Raw genomic sequence first — 17,448 nt, forward strand, 5'->3', positions numbered from 1 at the left:
TATGTGGTGGAAGGAAAGGGATTTAAGCCCCCTCCCCCAGACTCACACAGGGGAACACCAGCCCCAGTCAGGCTTTTCCCCCGCTTGCCAGTCTATGCAGCACAGGAGCGGACAGGGCAGCGGACATGACCAGATGCCAGCCCTGGGCCAGCATGCTGAAGGCAGAGGGGTGGGAGGGGGTATGATACAGGCTTCTTCTACCCTAAGCCACTGCAGGCATGTTGCTGCATTTCCTGCCTCTCTCTTAATCATACTCCCCATAATTTTTCCAATTCTATGGCTATGCACTTAAATGGAGGTATAATGTACTATAAGACGCAATCTGATACTATTTTTAGTGAAAAAAAATATTTTTCATTATATCTTTTGTCTATGCCAGAAAGCAAACAGTAGGCTACAATTCAACGGCATTTTTTTTCTTAGAAAGAGTAGATGGACTTTGCCCAATAGTAACCCACACAAGTATTAGCTAACGTACTTTACTGTGTTTTATTAAATAAAACATTTGCAGAAATTCGAGATAAGGGGATTATTTTACATAAACCCAATCCTAGGCTTTTAACTACTTTTTAAAATATCAAACCTATTTTATTGCCATCCACTTACCAATAATGCATTTTTGGTCTCACATTGTCCACATACCTTCCCCTTCATTTTAGGATTTTCAGTAGCCACAACATTTGCTATTTTATGTTTAAGTGGCAGTTTCACTGGTTCTGGAAGAAATAAGATACTATGCAAATAAATAAGAGTGATAGTTTTAAGATGCTATACATGTATTCTGATAGACAGCATTGCATAATTTGGGTCCATGCATTCCTTTTGAGCATTTTATAAAATTCAGTACTGTAATCTTTTCCAATATTTCGCTGCTCTTGGTGGGGAAAAATATCTTTCCAGGAAGTCTAGTGGTTATGAGGACTACAGCGACAGATCACCATAAAAGTATCAACTGTGGGGATGAGAGTGGGAAATCAATAAGGTGACAAAGTTTAAAATGTCAAGCTTTTAAAAAGTTATCCTGAACAACAGGCACACACTTTTTTTGTTTCTTTTGCCATTGTGAAAGGTATCTTGCTGGTGTGTTTTTAAATATTCAATTAAAAAATGGCAAGTTATCAATTTATTATTTTACTTGGTAATATAAAAACCAATTTACCTTGAATCTGTTCTCTAAGTATTTTCAGCTTCACTTTTCCTGAAGAAACCTATGTGAAAGTAATGCATATTAAAGAGAAAAGCAAATGAATTACCAATAACTATAAATACCAAATATAGCCACTGAAGTATGCATATTGAAAAAATGCTATTGTTACAATGAAGTGTTTATTTGGATGATATTTTCAAGTAAAATATCAGTATTCTTCAAGACAGAGCTAAGCACTGTTAATCATAGCCATGCCTTCTTTGACAAAACCGTTTCCATTTCATAACACGCCATGGTCTATTTTATCCAAGGGCATTCTGCTCTTTCCAAAAACCACCACGCACTGTTCATCTCTTCATTATTCCACCTCTTTTGCCAAACTAATACTAAATTCTGAGGCTGGCGTCCTTTACACATGCAAGTAGAGAATATATTGCTCAGGCAGAACCAAACTTAACTAGTAATTCAAAGTCAAAGGCAGTAAAGACTCTCCTTCTAACTGTCACTTAGACAGCAACCTGTAAAAATCTACCTCTCTCTTATGGCCTCACCATTACATAAAAAAAGTTGATGTAGTCTGCTGGGGAGAGCTCCACTGACCCGTCCACATAACTCTTTTGGCACCTTTCTGCTGTATCTACAGCCCAATTCCTAGCGTCAATGTTGCTTTAAAAATTTTTTTAACCATATTCCGCCTCCCAAAGACAAAAGAATCCACAGTGCACTCATGCATTCTAGCCCTTGTACCTGTACACACTGGCACTTCCCTCTTTGAAAAGTTTGCCCTATGTGTCACCAGAGCTGTTCCATTTGCTGTTTGCTCTCCCTGAAGTGGCAGCAGCCTGGGCTAAGGAATTTGTGTTAGAAAGAATAAAGAGAAGGAGAAGGGATTAGAGGAAACCCTTTGCATTCTCAGCCTATCTTCTACTCACAAGCAAGTAGGCAATTTCACTGAAATCGAGTATGTTAATTGAGAATGCATTCATGCCAAACTGTTACTACTTCAAAGACTTGAAATAAGTGCCACAGCTTAGCCTGAAGTTCTCAGTGTCTGGCACTCCTTCTGGACTTACATACATTTTGTTATATCCTGTTTCTAATGGTCTCCGTGATTTAACAGCCATCATCTCAGCCTGACATACGAAGCTTGGACCTCTGAAGAAACCACAGGGTAAACTCTCTTCATGCATCACTCAAACCAAGGTGCATTCATCTGTGCATATATTGGTATGACTAAGCCTCCCTCTATACATTACCAGTACTGTTCAATTACTTCGTTAAATTTGCATTTACCTGGAGACCAGCAACATAGTAAAAAGCTCCAACCAGATATAAAGCTAGACCCTGAAAACGTGTACTAACTTTACAGCTGGTTACTATCAAGCTTTAATATGCATGTGTACCAGGGGCTCCCAGCTACAGGGATGTACCATGCCTAATGTAAAAGACTCAAGCCCTAGGAATCCTGGAAGCTTTGAACCCCAGGGTCAGGGTTTTCCCGCACCCCTGAACCCTAAGGATTGCTTCAGCCATGATGCCCTGGGTCCGGGGGTTTCTGGAACCCCCAAGCCCAAGGAATGTACTATCCTCTGGCTCCATGGGTTTCCTGCACCCAAGATGGGAGATGGCTGCAGTGGTGATCCTCCAGCCCCAGGGATGCATGGGGCACCCCTGCAGCTGAGCACTTGCTACTGCAGGCTCTCCCTACACTGGCAATAACGCATGACAGAATGTAGCATGTGATTCACATCATTAAGCCTCTTGCCATGCATATATGGCGTGGCAGAAGGCACAACTGTGTGAATCAAGCTTTAGACCCCAACCTGCCCTTAGTTTTATGTGTAAAGTGGGCCTCAAGAAATTCAGGAGGTTGTCTTTATATGTAACTTGTAGGTAGTGCATTTTTTTTAAATGTTCATTCTACTCAACAGCGTGAGTAAAGAAAATGCTGTTGTCCTCCGAAGCTGTATTTTAAAACATGTTCATGAACATAGTTTAACTATGTAGATACATGTGCAGTGTATGTGCCTCAAGGTCAAACATTTAAGCTAACAAAACCACAAATCTGTTTTTTTTCCCCCCAAAACTGCAAGACTCAGGAGAACAGTTATAAAAGGAACCGTTAATGCTACCTACAGTTAAGCTGCCTGGCACTTCTCAATATAAAAAGGCCATGTTCTTAGTTGCTTATAGCTCTGATAAATCTGTTAAACATTTGGGATAAAATTTCCCAAATTGCCTATGATTTTTTTTATTGAAAATTCCAGCAAAAATGACTCTGCCACTTCTATAAAAGGAGAATGCTGTGAGGGGGGTACAGAGACACACGCACACAATGTTTTACTCCTATGTAAAAATCTTATACCAGTTTAGTGGAGAAGCTCCAATTTCTCTAGGCCCTGGAACCTGAAATATGGAAGGAATTCATACGCATGTCAAATATGTGCTTTTTAAAAACATGTAAATTCAAAGCTGGCCAAGCTGGGCGTCCATGGAAGTGAGAAAAAAAAACACCCACCAAAAATAGTGCTTTACTGGAAGAAGTGCATTGGATCAACACAGCTCCATAGCATCTGTATAGATTGGGCACTTAAGCAGAGCTTTTTGGTCCAACTAATGAAATGCTTCTTCCAGGTACGCACTGTGCCTGGTGCAGGGGCATGCTGTGCTTTAAGTCACGCGCCATTTTTATTTTTGCCGCATCTGTAAGTAGCCACTATGACCCTTTACAAATTTCTCGATTTGCAAATGCTCAGAGACTTAGCAGTGCTCTGAAGCTAAAAAATTGAGCAAACTTTGGAAACTGAGGAAACTGCAGCCCAGGACTGCAGGGCTAAAGCAAAATCTTCCCCTGAAATTAGTGCTTCTGGCTGCTTCAAGCCACTGTGTTACTAGACAGAACACGGACAAGCTTCAAATATTATCAACACAGAGTAGAAATAATATGAAGTAGATAATAAGATAAATGAGTGTACAATATAGCCCACTGAAGACTGCACTTTCAGAATAGATATGTAGTTGGCATCTTTTCAAGCAATCATCAAAAGTAATAGGAAGACTCTGACTGACTTTGATGAGCACTGAGAAAACCCTCCCCATACCGTGTTTGTAAGAAGAGCATTTACCCCTTTAAATAACCTTTTTAATTATAAATCATATCAAACAATATTCTACATTCAGTACTCCCCCAGCTTAAAGGTAATCTATAAAGCTCTTTATCAAATAAAGTGCTCTTATCTTAATAATACAATATTTAAAACCACTTTACTAATTCAGTTGTTTTACACCAATATTAATTATGACATGACAACCAACAAAAATATCTTGTAAAATCTTTTATTTTACAGGAGTACTTATGTACTGGTTTCTTACCTTAACACCATTTTCTTTATTTTGTAACAATATTTGTGGTTGAATGCCCATTGGTCCTACTTGCCCAGATTGCCAACGATATCCACTTGATCGTCTATAATAAACAGCCCTTCATTACTAAAATTGTTTTGCCTATAGATGGGTGGGGGGGACATTTTTTAATTAAAAAAAAAAAAAAAACCCCAAGTATTATTCCCAAGACATCGAATTATTTCCAGGAATAACTACAAATCCCTTGAATTTTCACTTTCCTGTCCACTTCAAAAGTATTTTCAAATATCAAATATATGCATGGTATTTTCCATACAACTCAGCAATCCAATTACCTTCCACCCACCCCCCACCTTACTATCCCATATAAATCTACAGATTACATTAGCTTTCTAGATGCTTAAAGAAATTACCTCTAATGAGAAATCTTCAAGTGTAGATATCATATGTAACATATTAGTGTAGAAATCATCTTCTTTCCCAGTTCTTTAAAATTTCATTTAGCATTTTGTTTTGGGTTTCTTAATCCCTTTACTGTCTTCAGTGCCAATATTTACACAAGACTTACGTATGTTCTCACCTCACAGCTTTGCATGATTTAGGTACAACCTCCTACTTCTCTTTCATTTAAACTCATGCATGCAATTAACTCTCTTATTACCTCCATACCTCCTTCCATGACGCTTCTCTACCTAGAACCAGTATCCTGAACCTGGTCCACAGCCATCTTTTATCAGATCATACATTTTATACTTCTTTCTAGTTCTTCACGCAGACAGAAGAAGGGAGCAGAATGAGGTTGGAACTTAACAGAACATCCTAAGGAAGGTAGGAAATATGCTGTATAGACCTTTCAAAAAGAAGGCCAGCAGCGTATGTTTGATGCGACAGAAAAGAGGAAGCCAAAGGACAAATGCATGGGGGGATGACATGTTCAAGGTTAAAAAAATTAGTAGAGCAAAATTGTATTTGTTACAGCAAAAGAAAAGGAGGTTGAAAGTAAAGTAAGAGCCCTAATGAGTTTAAGCAGTGTGGATGGACAGAAAAAAAACAAACTGCATGAGATATTAATGCCAAAAAAAAAAATGCTTGAAGTCTTGGTCATCACCTGGGATTTGAACACTTGTTTCCAACTTCATTTCTGAATTACCTATTTTTCTTGTTTACCCCACCTTCCATTTCTTCCTCTACCTCTTTTCTCTTTAAAGTAAGAATAAACATAAGATCTTTGAGGGCAGACACTGTACCTTTGCTTTTGTCTAATAAGAAGCTAGTGCACTTTTCCTGCACCACTAAATCAAAACAAACAGAGGCATCCATATATCATATTTACTCAGATCCAAGATGAGGGTTTTATCCCACTCAACATGGGGGGAAAAAGCCCCACATCTTGGATCCAAGTACAAGGTTGGGGTGGGGAGGGGAGCAGCTATTGTGCTTCCAATTCCAGCCCCAACCCAGTTTCAGAGTTATATCCTCAGCAGCCACCTGTAGCCTCTGCACCATTCTCACTACTTAGCATAGGCACAGCTCTGGTCCAATTCCAGCCTGGGGTATGGAGTACATGGTAGCTCTGGTCCCAGACCAGCCACACAGCAGCAGAAGCAATGGTGCCATTGCTGCAACCGCTGCGACATGGCAGGGCTGAGGCCAGAGCTACCATGTGCTCCATGCCCCAGGCTGGAATGGGGCTGGAGCTGAAGTTGACAGTAAGCAGCAAGGGAGGGCCAAAGTTGCAAGGGGGGAAAAGGCAATAGGGGGAGGGTGCAGGCACAGGGGGAGGGGGAAAGGGCAGGGGTCAGCTTGGTTGCCTGCCCACCCTGCACTGCCTAGCCTCCCTTGTTGCTGCTGCTGCTGGCACAGTGGTATTGGTAATGAATTTAAAATCAACTCCATATAATTACATTCTATACACTGAAAATTATAACGAATTCATAAATGTTCCATATATAAACCCCAACTACCAGGAGTTGTCTTAAATTCAAAGTAGTCTTAGATTTGGGTAAATGTGGTATTAGTCTACAGAGTATTAGTTTACTCGATATTGGTTCACATGTATGTAAGTTGGTATTCTCGTGTGTAAGTTGGTATTCTCATTTTCAACATCAGTATTTCACCTTTTAGGGACACTAAGTCAATATAAGCAAAAAACCAGAAGAGACATAAGATCACTATAAACTAACTATAATGTTTTAAAAATTTTAGTTGCTTGGATATTTTCAGAAGCAGGAAGACAACTACAAGTGAGCTTTAACTGCTTGGAGAAAGCGGAATTTAAAAATTAATTACCAAGATCAAATGCAATTAACTGCACTTAAGACTTAAATATTGCATACCATACAAACATTAACAAAACCATCTTTTTTTTCCTACCTCAAAGTTGATATAAGTCTTACTATCTACACGTCATGTATATTACTATAACAGTTAGGAAGATGAGTAATTGACGAAGTGTAACATCCTGAGAGTAACCTTAGTGCTTTGAACTTAGACATCTCTTGGTTTAAAAATTAAGTGCCAAGCTTTAGAAGGTGATTCAAAAGAAGCAGAAGTTCAGCATCAGACTCTATCCAGACAGTGTGAAATCTGAGATGCCTCCAAGGGGTGTTCCCAGATGCTGAACAAGGACCTCCTATATCTCAGCAGCAGGCACTTCCTTATATTTAGTGCTTCTTAAAGTCCTGTACCTCTGTAATACTGTTGCTCTAAAGATATTACAGGGACCCCCTCCCAAGTTTGAGAGATAGTGGGGATGAAAAGAGATGTGACCCTCTTTTAAAAACCTAACACAAGTAGAATGGCTGGCATCATGGGGAAAGAAACATAAGTAGAGTAAGAAATATGCTGTAAAGGTCCTTCAGAGTGAAAACAAGCAATATTTGATCTGACAGAGAACAGAAACCCATATGAGAAATGCACAGTGGGGGGGGGGGGCACATTCAAGGTTAGGACCTCTGCAGTAGTATCGAGGATGGACATTATGGGAGCAATATTGCATTTATCATGGTCAAAGAAAAGGATACTGGAAGTAAGATACTAAAAGTTTTAATGAGTTTAAGCAACAGAAAGGTTGGTGATGTTTGTTAGCCGTGAATGGGCTCATGCCCGATTTGCTGTATTTGCTTAGTCTTTTGTGCATGCCCAGTGGGGGTGATATAAAGAGGATTCTAGAAAAAGCTCGCCTTTGACCTTGATTAGGTACTGACCTATTTTCAGAGTAGCGAGTATGCAGTGACCACCCAGTAACAGGGTAAGTCACAGGGAACGTGAACAGCACCTTCATAAGGTGAAGCAAATGGTGACTGGCTAGGACAGTGAAGTTATTGAGTGACAGGTCACTTCATGGTATGATTGGTTGACAGAATGAGTGATAGCTCTCTGGGGCAGAAGAGTATAAAGGTCATATATGAGGAGAATGAGAGCATGCTTGTGGTGTGCGACTGGGTCCTGTCCTGTGGGACTTGCTTAGAGTGACTGGTGTGTAAGGGAGAATCTTGAGGGTGTACAGTGTACTCGGTATGTATTTATAGTGCATGCATCTAGCTCCTACTTATATGAGGGTGAGGGCCAGGGTGGCTGAATCCCCTCTGCATGTGTGTGGATTGCCAAGTTGAGGTTTAACCCAGTGAACTAGTGTTCGGCTGGAGGAGCAGCCCTAAGCAGCACTATTGACCATTGAAGATCACCCCTCCCTGGATCAAGAGTTCAGCCTCCGAGAGGGAAAGAAGTTGTGAATGGGAAGTGGGCAGTGGAATCTGTGTCTCAGTAAAAGTGCTTGCTCTGATTTTGTGATAAATTCCTATCGGTGACAAGCTACCCTGTACTACCTGCAACAACACTGCAAGTTTAAGAGAGAAGCCAGTGATTGATTTCGAATTCTGTGTACATAGTTCTGTTGTTATTCTTGTGCATATGTAATTTCTCTTTCAACTACTTGTTCATATTTTAGTTTGTTCTTGAGCTGTGTTTCCATTCCAGAACAGTATTGTGAGATGTATCTAGATACCTCTAGATATAGAGAGATATTCCTTACAGAGGCAAACTGAGTAATAATTAACAACTTCATTTGCATAATTAAAGTTTGTCCTCTACAACATTGTCTACAATGACTGAGCAAAGAGGTAATGGCAGAGAGAGCTGTGATTTATAGAAAGTTAAGAGCTCTGTCTGAGCCATGATGATTTAGCCATAAGGAAATGTCAGACACAGATAAGGAAAAAAACACAAGCAGCTGCAGTAATTTGCTATGGCCATGAAGTGATTTGGTTTAAGAGCAGAAGGTGCCTACGCACAAGCAGCGAGGCTGCTCCAACACACTGGAATTGGAGCACACTGGAGCAGACTCTATTACTAGCAATTGCCACACTCCAGCAGCCTCCTGTGTATCAGCATCTCCATGCTTCAAAATGGAACTGGGGGCGCTTGAATTGAAGCTTGAACAAGCCCTCACCACCATTTTTAAGCATGGGGACACTGGTATATGAGACACAGTTGCACTTTAATTATAGCAGCTCCCCCACTCCCAGAACACATGTAAAAGTGCCCAGAAATTATAACTCTGGGGTTCTTGATTTCTTCATCCCTCCATCATGCTGACTTCCCAAACATATTGTTTCCATGGCACAAAACTATTATAACGTTGTGATCTTTTTGTAAATTTATGTGCATACATTTAACTGATATAGGATTAAAGCTCTATTGAGGTAGCTACATCTGTAGAAACAATAGCAACAATTCCAACAATTGCTAGAAATAATTCCAACAATAACAAAGTGAAAGGCAGTGTGCTGAATGCAATGAAATGAGACAACAATGTGTCGATTGACTGATTTAATTCTGATGTTACAATCCTACTGAGAAGAAGAAATAAAGGAGCCAGAATGAAGGAAAAATAAGAACTGTGGCTACTTCTCATTAAATATTCTCACTGGGGACAATAACAAGAGAAAGAGGGATGTTGGCTGATTACCTCTGATGTCACCTATTCACAGGAAGGACCATCAAAAAACAAACAAGCTTATGAGAACACTGGCTTTGGGAGGGAAAGGGAGCAAAGGAGGAGACAAAAAAACAAGGCAAAGAAAGTAGAAAATGAGGAGATAAATTACCAACAAAAAATCTCCAAGAGAAAAAATTTAATTGGGATTACTTTATATTATAATAAAATTGTATAGAAATTTCACCCACTCCCTTTCTTCTTTTTCTCTGCTCATGTTTGATTGTAGTAGCTGTAATTTCTTTTCCATCTCTTTGTTTTGTAGTTCTAACTGTACTTTCTCCAACTGCAGTTCTCGGAGATATCTGGAAAAGATTAAATTGAAATGTTCAACAGTATATTGTGGAAAACCTATACAAATTTTCCTGAGGGAAAAATGAAGGCATAACTACAATCATCATAACTACTACCACCTTCCCACCTGACATACCTACTCCAGCATAATTCAATGAAGATTAATTCTACAGAGGATTTTGAAGACCAGAGAGTACATTTTGCTGTACATTCCAAAGTGAATATAAAAATGAAGCCTGGAGATTTCTGATGTTTTGGGCAGCCTGCTCCATATTAGGGTGAGTGGCATAAGCCCTGACATTTTGGATGGAATGATATTTTAAAAGAAGACATTCTTAAAAGAGGGTAAGTTGGAGTAGTCAAAATGTAAAAAGGGTAGATTTAGACCTCATGTAGACTAATAAATTATATCCGTACAACTGTTAATTTTTTTTATGGACAGAGTTGTACTATAATATAAACTGTACTATAGATACAGTTATATCATTTTACTAGTTAATTTTACCTACATAACCACACCAATAAAACCATTCAAATATAGACAGGGTAAAGAGAAACTAAACCATCTACGTCAAGGGTGCTCACCTCCAGCCCACAGGCTAAATGCAGCCTGCGGATCCATGGAATCCAGGCCCACAAGTTGAGAAATCTGGTGGTGTAGTGACAAATAATACTGCCACCCTTCCTTGCTGCCAAATTCCCAAGCCCTGAGCTGCCAAATTGGGGCAGGGCCACATCCCTCCCTGCGTGGCCAGATCAGGCCTTGGACCACACCTCATCCTTTATCCCCACCCTTCCCTTCCTGTCCCTCTCCCCCTCCTCCCCGCAATCATATCAGGCCTGGGCCATGCCCCCTTCCCCGGAGGGGCCCAGTCAGGGCCGCACCACTCCCCAACCCCCCACCCTGCTCTATCAGGTCTTGCCTAGATATCCCACGCACCAGATTGGACCCACCAGACAGATCTGGCCCACATATGGACTGAGCACTATCTATCTGGACAGAGGAGGAAAAAAGGTTGGGCACCACCGATCTAAGCAAAGAGAATATATAGCCAATGCAGCAGAACACCAAAGAAACATACTAATTTGAACAGCCTCCTATGCCGTCATAAAAATGTGATTGATCTGTAATAGTATGATGCAACTGTGTTTAACTGTATAATGCAACTGTTATGAATGTATCTCCTTTAGCAATTCAAGTGGCATAAAACCATTGCAACTTCAAGTTCGTGCCACTAATGGTTAAATGTATAGATATTTCACTTTGGTACTCATACAAGGAGACAGAAGAGGTTACAGTTATAACTTCACAGCTGTTGCCTTCTCCTGAGCAGCAGTTCCCATTGCTCTTTTCAAGTAGTTAAGAGTTACTTGTGTCCAGAACCAGAGTTTGCATACTTGACTAACATGTGAGGGGATCAAAAATAGCAGGAGAGCTCCTGAAGAAAAGGAACAATAGCTCTTTCCAGAACTTTCAGAGAAGAAAATAAGTTGTACTGCAGAACCGTATGGTTGCATGCAACTGACTGGACATGTGGTTAACTGGAGTGTGATTGTTCAGCATCTACTACATCTATATAGTCATAACACCCACCATTTAACTGAGAAAACAGATTAAGCCCTCAGAAAGAGAAGTTTAAGGATAAGTACATGGAGGAAAACAGTAATAAAGAAAAAAAGCAAGCATGATTCTCCCCACTCCTGTGCAAACAAAATTTTGTATTTCCTGCAGCATGTTACCTTATTAAATAAAGCACACACAACACTTCTACCATCATTCATGCAGAAGCACTTACTTTGCTTTTAATTTGACAGAGGTTCCAGTTTTTGAACCTGGGAGTATTACAAAGTCACTGATGTTCATGATTCTCAGGGTAATCTCTTCTCAAAAAAAATTGAATGATTTGTGAAATTCTTTATGATTAGTAACCTGTTCAAATGGGAAAAAAAGAGATTGAAATTCACAAAAAAACCTAAGAAACTATTATAATACTTAAAAATACTGATGCTCAGAAAGAAAATTACAGAACAGAAACTGCATGCATGATAAAGCAATGAAATACTAAAGGAAGTTTAAATAACTAAGTAACTTTTAGAACATTTACATAAAACTGATAGCAGAATCTGCTGTCAGTTATACCTGCACAATCCCACCAACTTTAACAAAGGATGAATTTAGCTCAATATTAACCCAACTTTCTTGAACACAAAGCCATGGACAAAAATGTGACAACACTTTACCCAGTACCAGAGTGAACGCAGTAGATGTAAAGTTACAGGAAGTATTGCATATCATATACTATACAAATTGATAAACAGTGGTAAGTATAGGACCCTCCCATGGCTTCTACTATACTCTTCAGAACACTTACTACACACCTAAAGTACAAGCGTCTGTTTTAATCCAGTAGGGCCAACCGTTTTTGGCAGACATGCCAGAGATTAGCCCTGCATCATCCCCAAGTACCACTCTTATGCCCTTCCCTTGCTTGATCTATTAGCTCCAATTTCTACTTCCTGTGTTGGGCTTCCTTCTCAATCTGCTATTCTCCTTTATGCTTATTGAAATATCTGCTGCTGCTGTGCTACCTGTCCCCTCCCCAATCTGGCTTCAGGTTGGCCACTCCTGGTTTAATCCATGATGCAACATTGTCCCCTAACCAAGTAATCCGCAACATAGCTCAAATGTGTCCACATAACAATTCCGTCCAAGTCACAAATATCTGGCAACAACATGTGCACACATTATGACAATAACTATGTTTATATTAGTGCATTTCGTGCCTTCACTCAATAAAGAGAACCAGCCACCCGTGCAGGAATAATTTAAATCAGGGCTGCCCCAACCTCTCAGCAGCCAGGAGCTACACTCTGAACAGGTTAGCCAGGGAAAGAGTAAGGGGCTCACCCTTAGCAAGCTGCAAGACTACTAGCTAAGGCCACCTCCCCATGCAGCCCCCATCACTGCATGATGCAGATAGACAGGCAAACGTCCTCCCACCACACCACCATATGCCCCAGCAGCCATCTCACCACAGACATGAGCAGGCAGGTGCCTCTCCCAAACCCAGTTTACCAGCCACAGCTTCAGCATACCATGCCACTTCTCTGGCACAGGGTAGTACCCACAAACATAATATATAACTACCTCCCACTTTCATTTCCAGTGGGAAGTTCTTAGCTTTACACCGATGTTACGGAACTGGGAGACTCCTCCCTAGCTTGCTCCTGTGGCCATACGGATGAGGGCAAGCAAAACCCTGGAGCATCTGAACCCCAACCCTCCAGACTTGGGTCTATATGTAGCATGCCCACCAAATGATTTGGAAGACCCAGGTGGGGGTGGAGGATTTTGCTGGTAGTAGGGCCATATATGCTTTTTGAATGATTCATGGATTTCGAATCCATTTGGCTAGATTTGACTTGGAACACAAAAAAAAACGTCCTTTAAAAAAATTTTTAAAAAAGCACCCAGAATGCAGACCACCAATTGGACAGCCCTAGCATAAAGAATTTTACCTGTACAGTAAATAACATTCTTATAACCTGATCACAGGAAGACAACCAGGAACAAAACTAATTTGCTAGCCAAAAATGTTGCACTATTAGCTACTAACACAAATATTTTTTTCATCAGATGGTCACTGACTGCATACAAACGCATTCGAAGTTCTTATGCAGACAGGACCAGAAAGAGATAACTGCTTTACAAGAAATGTCAGACACCTGTACAAAACAGCTTTATCTGTTGTGGCTGGATGCCCTTGACAAGACTTGATGCTCCATTCCTCTCAATGGAATTTGGCATCATAATAAAGAAGAAAACTCACCTGTTAGAATGTTTCTGTTTTCTGGGAGGCAGCAAGACAAAACTGAGACTCGTGCAGCTGGGGAGATGCACAGGATATTGTGATAGGAACATAAATAAGCCAAAGGCACGTACAGTGAAATGTCCAGCTGTGCAGCCACTTTGGGGGAAAGAGGTTTCCCACCACTTTAAGTCTCAGAAAAGCAGATCCGTTAGTCCTAAACCTCTACATAAGGGATGCAGCTAGACATACTGGGATTCCTACTCATCTTCAATTCAGAGTCCAAAGACATTAAAAATTAAAAAAGCCACACAAAAGATTAGCAGGAACAGGTCAGCAGTCTCAAATGACCGAATTAAAAAAAAACAAAACAACAACAACAACAAAAACAAAAACCCTTTTTTGTTTAATGCACATAATAGGTGTAACCACACAAACGTGCCTCTGTTTGAACATATATCTATCAGTTTAAACTGTTTTTTTCAGTTTAGTCCAGTGAATATGCATTCACTTGTTCAATTTAAAATTATATAAAAAGGATATAAGTGTTTAAACACAATCATGAAGTTTCACTTTTAAAATTAAATTGGGGTAAAAGTTACACTTTTAGTTAAAACAAGGTAAATCTGTGGATGGAGCAGACCTTGATATAAGGGCAGTTCAGGGACATGGATTCACATCAGTAATTCATAAGTACTACAATTTGTTTTTCCCACAAATAAAAAAATAGAATTTGCAGATTTTTCCCTTCTTCTCAATATAGAGGTGCCAAAGATTTATAACAGTTTTCTTCTCTGCAAAATAATAAATAAATGATTTTATTCAACAACCATTTTCACTTCACTGAATGCAATTAGCAAACTTTCCTCTCAATTAGATCATTTATCAAGTTACAGCATATCAGATATGTTCTTATATTAGAAAAGCAGGAAGCTAGTATACTTGAATATCACTTTGTTTTCTCCGATGAAAGCTTCTGGTAACTTATTATGGATTCTGTCTGCACTTGGGTCATTTTATTATAATAAACAATGCAAAACTGTCTTATGCTACTATTTACAGGACTACATAGTCTGGAGTACTTTGTATAGCCAAATTCTTAAAATAATTCTCTCTCTCTTTAGCAAGTAATCCTGGGACAATACAACACTGCAGACTTTCATCAGACTACGTGTTGCTACTGCTGTTAACTATATGCTGAGAAGGAAAGAGGGAACCAAATAGCTGAACTATTTTTTAAGGCATAATTTTACTTTGTAACAAAAATTACTCTGCTTACTAACCATAACAAATATCCTATTAACAGGTAACAAATAAAAACTTCATGTTTTAATATGTACCAGTGCTGTAAATTAAATTAACCATATACTATTTTGGCTAATAGGAAGACAAATTCCTGGAAAAAGTTTGCCAGTGTTGCTTGTTGGAGTGATCACAAGGGGACACAAGAACAGGAAAGCAACCACGGACAAGCAAAATTATGGACAAACAAAAGGAGAGGCAAAGCTCGCAGTAGAAACCTGAAGCAAACTTCACCACAGCAGTTGCATACAAACAAAACAAAAGGCTGGGCATCTGAAAGCATGAGGAATGTTTCTTGCACATCTCCGTTGCAGTGCAATAAATTTTGCCCCAATTCATCTAGGGCTATTTCTCCCACTTTGGGGGCAGGACCCACTTTTAGCACTTGCCTCATGTGTTCACAGAATTTAATTTTTTATTTTTTTTTAAAATTGGGACAACTTGACTTGCCACTCATTAACTCAACCATGCCTCCATGGCCTAAGCCGCCAATGCTGCATTGGTTTCCCAAGAAACAAGCTCAGTGCCTAGTCAGATGTTTTGTCATCTGACCACAGGGAACAATCTTCACTTTGTTTATTCCTGTAAACTGTCCCTTTTGCACTCCTGCATGTGGCAGTTCTTCAGTGATGCCAACAGTGCCATCCAACCTCTCAGCAGATAACATTATGCCACTAACATAAATACAGCAGAAACCAGTGCAGTGTACATACAGAAGTTGAACCACCTTGTCTCAGTGGCACTTTAAATCAACACTAGTAAGCTGATACACACCTACTGCTTCAGAGATTAGAGGAAAGTGCCATTCAGCTGCATTTCCACAGGTGGAGATCTAGATCAGATCCTCACAATTCACAACCCAACAAACTATGGTTTTTGCACTGTGTTTGGGGGTGAGGGACAGGGGGGTTCTATTTAAGAAGTTATAAGCATGTTATCCATTCAGACCTATCTGATGTGCTAAAAGATCAAAGGGCTTCGGCTCAACACAAAAAACTATAACCTTCCCTTATTAAAGGGAGGCCACTGGGGACACAACCACCAAACTCAGGGGACAAAAGGGAGAAAACAGGAAACCAAGTGAGGTCATAGGTTAATAAAAGGATCCAGAAGGGGACACCAAGCAAAGCACATGAGCCAGCACCCACTACCCCCTGAAGGAATCGAGGGAGCCTGTGGATACCAGGTTGTGAAACTGCCCGGAGACATGAGTGGAGAAACAAAAGGAAGACAGCTCCACACTTGCCTGGGCTCCCCCTAGCCACAGCCTCCTTCCTGCTCTAGTAGATGCCCAGCTTGGCCAGAGCCAAGAAGGGGTTGACCGGGGCTTGGTGGGGACAGACCTATTTGTCACCCTAAGAGGGTGGATTTAGACACAAGCTCAACAAGTTACAACTTAGGGCATCCCATTATGAAGTGGCCTCTAAATACTTGGAAGTATTTCAGAAATAGGCTTATTGCAAGAGACATGTTTTAGTTAGATTATTAGTTTTTCATTGCACCATCACCTACAAGCATATAGGCAAATAAAAAGCTTGAATATTTCTGTTTTCATTGTCCTTTCTGTTAGAATAATACACATTTTTGTGGTAATGCTATAGGGCCTCTTCAGCTTGACCTAGCATGTCATAATCCAGCCCTGCTAACAAGCCCACCAAGTAACTTTTTGGCCTCCCTCAGGCAGGGAGGGAACAGGAAACGAGACAACTGAGTACTTAGCACAAATAATAATGACGACAGGGCCAGGAGTGGAGGCCAAAGGCTCGTAACTGGAGTGCCCTAGACCAGACAGCACCCACTGGCCCTCAAGTAAGCCCAAGGAGCCAGCAGACCCTGCCCAGCTATGCTGCGCTCGGAGCCGGAAACGGGCAAAAAAGCGGGCCCCAGCCCCCGGGGACCCTCCCGGCCAGGAGGGGGTCCCGGGTCTTGATCGGGGCACAGCCCGGGAGCGTGTCAACGCAGAGGCGAGGGGAATGGCGCAGCCAGACCCTCAGCAAGAGGCTTGGCAGGGGGCAGCAATAGGGCTGCCAGCCGGCCCGGACCAGGGGTGCCCGCAGAGCACCGCCCCGCCGCACCTGCCGAGGTCCCCGGGATGGGGGACGGGCTCTGCAGCGGGGACCTCGCTTCCCAACCTGAGGAGCTGGCGGGAGTCTCCAGAGCCACCGAACTGCTTGCAGACACCGCGGCCGCGGAGGGGGCCACGTGGAGCATCCCCCCCAGCCCCGCGCAGGCGGCCCTAGCGACGCTCGAGCCACCCCCGCGCGATCAGCGCGTGAGCCGTCCCTATGGCAACGCAGGTGCGGCAGCGCCGCCGGCGGCTACTTCCGCCGCGGGGGAATCCATTCGGCCGGGGAGGAAGAGTCCATCCTCTGGCAGGGGGAGGGGGCGCTTTGGCGCCGGGAGCGAGGCAGGGCTGGGCTGAAGGCGGCTCCTCTGTGCCACTGTGCTCAGACACAGCCAGCGTGTGTATATAACTATATATATATATGTAACTAATCTCATATATGTGTAACTTTGTAACTATAACTATATATAAA

General features: G+C 41.4%; 1 protein-coding gene across 4 annotated transcripts in view; it reads right to left on the reverse strand.

Annotated features, from left to right (window-relative positions):
* Positions 1-17,176, reverse strand: part of ZBBX (zinc finger B-box domain containing) — a 69,102-nt gene extending 51,926 nt beyond the window's left edge. Inside the window, exons 1-6 of one of the 4 annotated variants that reach the window (XM_019532682.1) lie at positions 17,044-17,176; positions 11,597-11,730; positions 9,698-9,811; positions 4,520-4,613; positions 1,160-1,208; positions 607-716 (exon numbers count right to left, since the gene is read on the reverse strand). In XM_019532682.1, the coding sequence (XP_019388227.1) occupies positions 607-716; positions 1,160-1,208; positions 4,520-4,613; positions 9,698-9,811; positions 11,597-11,664 (435 nt within the window). In that variant the 5' untranslated portion in view covers positions 11,665-11,730; positions 17,044-17,176. Of the gene's footprint in view, positions 1-606; positions 717-1,159; positions 1,209-4,519; positions 4,614-5,179; positions 5,874-9,697; positions 9,812-11,596; positions 11,731-13,630; positions 16,701-17,043 lie in introns of those variants that run through there. The other 3 variants (XM_019532683.1, XM_019532681.1, XM_019532684.1) reach the window with 3 other exon arrangements.
* Between the last annotated feature and the right edge of the window lie 272 nt (positions 17,177-17,448).

This window comes from Crocodylus porosus, unplaced genomic scaffold (genome assembly GCF_001723895.1).
Source record: "Crocodylus porosus isolate Cpor-Errol unplaced genomic scaffold, CroPor_comp1, whole genome shotgun sequence".
NCBI lineage: Eukaryota > Metazoa > Chordata > Crocodylia > Crocodylidae > Crocodylus > Crocodylus porosus.